This window comes from Anopheles darlingi, chromosome 3 (genome assembly GCF_943734745.1).
Source record: "Anopheles darlingi chromosome 3, idAnoDarlMG_H_01, whole genome shotgun sequence".
Lineage (NCBI taxonomy): Eukaryota > Metazoa > Arthropoda > Insecta > Diptera > Culicidae > Anopheles > Anopheles darlingi.
In genome coordinates, this window is record NC_064875.1 from 16,281,467 (window position 1) to 16,287,908 (window position 6,442).

At 50.5% G+C, this 6,442-nt stretch overlaps 2 protein-coding genes across 2 annotated transcripts in view; both read right to left on the reverse strand.

Moving 5' to 3' along the window:
• Positions 1-1,641, reverse strand: part of LOC125953584 (putative fatty acyl-CoA reductase CG5065) — a 2,361-nt gene extending 720 nt beyond the window's left edge. The window contains exons 1-3 of the mRNA XM_049683233.1: positions 1,438-1,641; positions 665-796; positions 14-585 (exon numbers count right to left, since the gene is read on the reverse strand). Coding sequence (XP_049539190.1) covers positions 14-585; positions 665-796; positions 1,438-1,641 — 908 coding nt within the window. The remainder of the gene's footprint in view (positions 1-13; positions 586-664; positions 797-1,437) is intronic.
• A 954-nt stretch (positions 1,642-2,595) lies between these two features.
• LOC125953417 (protein O-mannosyltransferase 1) lies at positions 2,596-5,877 on the reverse strand. The gene is made up of 4 exons (XM_049683002.1): positions 5,292-5,877; positions 5,035-5,200; positions 4,545-4,680; positions 2,596-4,476 (listed from the first exon to the last, which is right to left on the reverse strand). Exons 1-4 carry the CDS (start codon positions 5,630-5,632, stop codon positions 2,732-2,734), a joined length of 2,388 nt encoding a protein of 795 aa, XP_049538959.1. The 5' UTR covers positions 5,633-5,877; the 3' UTR covers positions 2,596-2,731.
• Between the last annotated feature and the right edge of the window lie 565 nt (positions 5,878-6,442).

Sequence of the window (6,442 nt, forward strand, 5' to 3'; positions counted from 1 at the left end):
TCTCACGACATACCTTCGCGCATTGTCCCAACCAACGGCTAGTAGCGCATTGACACAGTAATCCACCGGTATGACATCCAAAGAAACGTCCTCCTTACCTCGTATCCAGTACAGTAGACCACGACATGCGGGCACAACCATACCGGCGGCTCCATTGAAATTGTCCACCCAACCGGGCGATGGTTCCCGATACGCGCTCGATACGATCGGTGGACGGAAGATGGCGATCGGCAGATGAGCAAACTGGTGGCGAATCATCACCTCGGCGCACCGCTTGCTGAAGGTATAGCTGTTTGGCATCGGTCCCAGGATGAGCTGCTTTAGGTGCACCTTTTCTTCGGCACTCAGAAAGCGGAAGATGTTCAGAATGTTCTCATACCCCCCGAACGGTAGGTCCTCGTAGATGTGCTCTTCGATGTGTGGCCGGTGGCAGTTGGAGTAGAACGTCGAGACGTGCACGATCGAGCGGACGCCCGGGAATCGGCTTGTCAGCTGGAACAGTTTACGCGACGACAGGACATTCGTATTGATCGCTGTTTCGATGTCTTCGTTGAACTTTACGGATGCCATCACGTTAAATACGATCTGACGGTGGATGGCAGGAGAAGAACCGTTTGCGGTGGTTAAGATAAGAGACACAAAGCGTATTCTCTCTGGTGCCTACCTGCACTTCTGCTGCCAAGAGCCGTTGGTGTTCAGCTGAGATAACGGCATCGGACTGAAAATCGACTTCAATAGGTACTACCTTGGCCAGGATGCTGTCCGAGCCCGTGGTCGCTCTGATCTTGCCGAATATCTGTAAAAGTTGTACTGAGAATTGTTAACGGGCTCTTGCTTGATGGTACTACTAAAATGATCAATTAGAATTTTTATCATTTATGGCGATAAGTTGTCGATAAAATTATAAATGTAATGTGTTTTATTTCAATCGATTTTGCGATCAATTTGGGATGAACCGGAATCGGGTTCGGAATGCAGGAAGTCATTTTACTGTCTGGCAAAAGTCTCGCCCTGTGAAGGGTTATCTGGACTATCGTCCCGAAATTCCTAAAGAATCATGTAAATCGAAACAGGTTTGGCAGGTTTCTCCGTCTGTAACGAGGTAAAACAGGTTTATCTACCAAGTTATTGAACTATTTTGCATAATTAGGTTACACGATGGGCAGTGAAGATTCCACTGTACCCATAGTAGCGCGTGTCGAGTATCACTATCACGATCTACTAATGACACACCCTGAACCATGCCATAACTCAACGATTAGTCTCACATGACTATTACATCTATTCCTCGCTCTTTAGACGAATGTCTTGATGATTGAAGGAAATATCCTTCAAAAGAATTTCACAACTTCATTCCTCTCCTTGGCATTCCGTACCATTTGTTGGCCACATTAAACACTGAATTCACCACCACCAGAAGTAGATCATTTCACTAACCACATCATTCAGCATCTCCTTCAACCGATCGCCGACCGCTGTGCTGCGCTTTTCCCGAATCAATAGGTACACCTTGCGCACCTCGAAGCACCGCAGCAGCTTCTCCAGCAACACCTTCCCTATGAAGCCCGTTCCGCCGGTTATCAGTATGGTGGAGTTTTTGTAAAACTCCACTACGCCACTCTCCACACTGCAATCACCCATCGTCTCCCTATAGAAGAACCGCACGAGACAGCGTCTAGACACAAATTCCCCCCGAACCACGTGGTCTTCTTGGGTTTCTGCACTGTTCACCATGAAGTCCGGCTGGCGAATGAAGCGGCTGCCAGTGTGGATAAGCCATCTTATAGGTTCTTATAGCGTTCCTTCCGTGCCATATGGGAGGTTTACCTAATCAAAATAACCTGTATTGTGCTGGATGCTAATTCCGGCCGTTTTTTTGTCCCTTAAGCCTCCAATCCTCGAGATTGTTCCGTGAGTCAGCATGGCTGATGGGGGCTGGACTTTGTGCTTTCCTTCCAGTTGAGGATCTGGGTGCTCATGCTCATGCGAGGATAACCGCGTGGATTCACCGAGTTCACCGAGCAACCGTGTCCTTAAGGAGGGGTACTTCAACATATCCGATCCCAGCATCCGCCGTGACGCTATGCTCGTATGACGCATTCGACCAACACTGATCTTCGACAACCTAAACAATCTCATTGAGCAGGACAAGTGTTTACGCTACAAACCTGTACGGCTCGGGGAGGTGGCCGCAAACGGATCCAGAAATCCCACATACCTACGGGTTGAAGTCAGGTGTTTTTGGGGGATCAACACCTCCGTCCGGTGCGTTTGTGTTTGATTTGGTTCCAGCCTTTCTTTGTTTTGGTTTGTTTTTTTGCTGCTACTAGTGCTGCTGTTGCTACCGTTTGCTAATCTGCCTACATACCGGAAAGTCAAGAAGCCGTTAAGGGAACCACACCACTCCTCACACCATGCGTACACAACTCTGTCATCGGTTCTTGTGCACTTCACCTTGAAACGACGGCAAGTTCACCACCACCGTGGGGAGTTCCATCTTCACTGTTCGAGTGAGTCCGTGTCGAGTGCTCCTCAAGATTAGCTCTCGTCCAGTGAGCTCAATCGTCAATTAAAAAGTTTTGGAATTTACGGTTGTTTTTTGTTCAAAAATGTCCAAAAGGAAAGCCACGCTTTATTGAAGTTTCGCCAACGCGAGAGTATTTTTTAATAGTAAAATGTACGAATCTCAACGAAATAACTACCGAGTGCCGAGAGTCGTCGTCAGCTCCTCCTAGGGCTTATGGACGATCAGATCCCAGGTATCCTTGAGCCGCAACTCGAGCACATCATCGGCCGACAGGGCCGTCATACCGTAGCTCAGCGCGCTGTAGCGTCGGAAGAAGTACAGTACACCAGCGAACCACACACCAACGAACGCCCAAAACAGTCCGGCAAGCTTGGGTCGTGAGCTCACAAACTTCCGCAGCACCATCTGCGTATGATCGATGGTGAAGCAAAGCAGCAGTATCTTGAACAGCAGCGCCGGCAGATAGTTGTAGAGGAACAGCGTGCGCTCGACAAAGAAGTACGGCAGATAGTGAAGCAGATAGCCGACGAGCAGAATCTCACCGCCCATCCTGAAGCGTGCCCATTCTGCTGGCTCCAAATCATAAAACTGACGCCTTCGACGGATAAGATAAAACACGAGGAAAGCCACGTATAGCGCGATCGCGATCGTAGCCGAATACCAAAGCACCACATTACCGAGCAAATGTATCTGCGCATTCGAATCAGCATCGATCCAGTAAGCGATCCCCTTATCCATCAGGGGCCACTCGTGCGGTTCCGACGAGTACATGTGACCCTCAACCTTATCCGCGTGAAGCAACATCTTCATCTGCAGCTCGTAGAACTTGTTCCAGAACGAGAGGCGCGTCCGTTCGGTCGGTATCATCTCCGTCGTCAGCAGTTTGTTCAGCACCTCCTTCTTGTCGCTGTGCTGCGTGTAACGATGCTCCTCCACATTCCAGATCGTATCGATCGTGTACTGGCGTCGATCGGCGGCCACCTCAAACTGATTGAAACCCCAGTCCGGTAGCTGCTCGCCCGTAAACTTGAGCGCCGCCGTCGTGTTGACGTGAATGAACCGAACCTGCGAGCTGATCGCGAACCATTTGCCACTCGAATCCTTGCTGTTCAGGATTTCCACCTTCCACAGCAGATTGGCCGGCATCGAGATGTTGTAGTCGATGTAACAGGACACCTCTTGGCATAGGGCCGACATTGGGGAGGCGACGTCATGTGTGTTCAGTGCCCGGCTTGTCACACCGTGCACCAACTGTACGATGTCACCGTTTTCGATGTAATCCGGATCTTCGCCTACCATTAGACCCTCCTTTTCCGGTCGCTTTACGATCCACCAGTTGTTAACGTCCTTAAACCCGTAACAGGTGACCTGCTGCTGGTGGCTCGAACCTCGTCCATCGGCGTACTTGATCGGATAGACGTGCGGATGCGAATGGAGCCAGCAGACGCGTCCGTGCGTGTGCTTTAGTGTGATCTGGGAACCGTGCTGGATGCGCAGCGGTTGTCCTCGGGTGATCGACGCTAGGCCACCCTCCAGCGATGCCTGGAATGCACTCGTCATCACCGTATCGTGTGGACCCGCTTTGTAGAGTGTGGCAAAGTGTACGTAGAAGCAACCGAGATAGATGGCGGCCGAGACGCACAGTACGAGCGTCGCCATTGCGAGCACTTTTAGCGTCAGGTAGATACTGGAGCGACGTCGATCGGGCAACTCCTGCCAAACGTGACGTCCCATCATGTACACCGCCAGCAGGTAGCTGTAGAAACCGACGAACTTGACGCAAACGGCAGCCGTGAGTGAGATGGCCGCGATCGTCCCTTGGGTCCACCAGCGGGCGCTGAATGGTTCGGCCTGGAGGAACTTCAGGATCGCCAGGATGCCCAGTGCCGCGAAGAACAGCAGAATCGATTCCACCAGGATGAAGCGCGAGTGCGTCAGTAGCGCATTGTCTGGGGATGCAGGAGATGCGGTGAGATGAGAAGACGAAAAAGAAATGGAAAATAAAAATAGAACTCACCGAAAACGATCAAAAGTCCACCGAGTAAGCTGATGCCTTGGCCTAGCTTCATCTGGCGCAGTATCGAGTAGACGATCGGTGCCAGCAAACTCCCGCATAATGCCGGTACGAAGCGTAACGCAAACACGGGAACGGACTGGAATGGAAGAAGAAGAGCAACAGAATCCGGTTTAATCCCCAGCGGGTCACCATTAATCTCCTTTCGGGAGTGATCTTTGGATTCGGCATTGACATTTCGCCAAAAAGTAACTAGAAAGGCACTTGGATGAAATTAGACGCCCCATTGTGTGCGGTTGCGCGTAAGCCACCTCTCACCAACCATATCCCAAGGTGAGCGAGGTTTCGCTAACAACCACCTCAAACAGTGGCACTGTAAAGGGGCGTGCTGCGGTTGCGTCGACATCGTCGCGACATCTTCACTTTCATCCACCATCCCCACGCTCACAAACTGGTTCCGCTGGATTCGGCAGCGTGCCTCGCGACCACTTACCGCATCATACTCGCTACCGATTTTGGGGAACTCGAAGCTCCCACTGTAGCCCGCAGTTCCGGCTGCGCCCGCTATCAGCAGCTTCCCCAGTGGTGGATGCTGATCGAAGTAGAAGGTGTTTTTGAGGTACAGCGAGACGAACTTTCCAAAGTGTATCTCATCGAAGCTGAAAGAGACAAAGGGCGAGGTTGTAACACCTTTCGTTGGCAATGCTTGTAACAAGCCTTGCTGGTGGCCGCTGCCCGTTTTGCACTTACACAACACCTCCCGGATAGCCGATACTGTAGAATCGAGTTAGGAAGGAAAGCAAAAACAGACCCACGGTGGCACCGTTGAACTGCAGGTTGACCGTAACACTGAACCGATCATTCTCGACGTCACGTTCATGCTTTTCCGGTGTGCTGGTGGATCGTTTGCGCTCCTTCCCGTCGTCGTCGTTTTCAAGCGTTTTGCTCGAGGGTTCGTCACTTGGTCGTTGATGTCTTTCGTTGCTCGAAAGGTTTTCGTCTCGTACCTCGGTTGTTTCCTCCTCGCTTTTTGGTGGCTTCTTTTGCTGTGCTTTACGATTGCGCACCGTACTGCCCTCGATCGTCTCCATCGTTGCACTGGGAACTGGGAATAGCTAATGGGCTCGTTGCGATGGTCAACGTTAAGAGAACGAATTAGCTTCACTGGTCACTGGTGGTTGGCCCATCCGAAAGGTTGCGTTTTACGCAATCGCGCAGCCTCTTGTAAGTCGTGGGATCGCTGTGTAGGTACGGCCGTTGCGTGCACGAAACACACGATCAGCACGATCGTGCGACCATTCGTTGACTGAAATTTCGGGGGCGAAGATGAGGAGCCACCAAACAGACAATACCAACAACGCAAAGGAGGAACCGACAACTGTCAAGCGCGAGAGCTTTCGTGAAAGCTTGGTTTTTTTCTGCTGAGAATGGGAGTAAATATTTGAATTTCAGTAATGATTGTTTAATTATTATCTTCTCGGATTAGCAATCGAAAGGAAATTATCAGCACATTACTCTACATTGCAGGTCTATTATTCGATTACCGACAGTATTATCAACAATCTGAAGTTGAAGTTAACACAATCTTCTTCTATTTTATACGCTCCCTTCACTACTAAACAATCGTTTTGGACGATAAATTTAACAAAAAAAAATTAGAATTTATTTTAAATAAACCCTTAAATGCCAATTTCGTTTGCATAACTTTAGGCGCACAATGCGAACGATCTATTCCAGGTAGCGCCTCGGCACACCTGTACCCCAAACTGCCGAGGTTGTCGTCGCCACACACACCCACACCAGTGGCACACGTACCACGCACACACACGCACACTGTCGATCGAGCGCGCGTGTTGTTCCATCACACCATCTATCCGTTCAGCCCGTGGCTGTGTGGGGTT

Coding starts and splice junctions, on each gene's coding strand:
- LOC125953417 (XM_049683002.1), bottom strand. CDS start 5,632: ATGGAGACGATCGAGGGCAGTACGGTGCGCAATCGTAAAGCACAGCAA. Junction 5,201..5,291: donor GGCTATCCGGGAGGTGTTGT/GTAAGTGCAAAA, acceptor TGTCTCTTTCAG/CTTCGATGAGATACACTTTG. Junction 4,681..5,034: donor TCGGTAGCGAGTATGATGCG/GTAAGTGGTCGC, acceptor CTTCCATTCCAG/TCCGTTCCCGTGTTTGCGTT.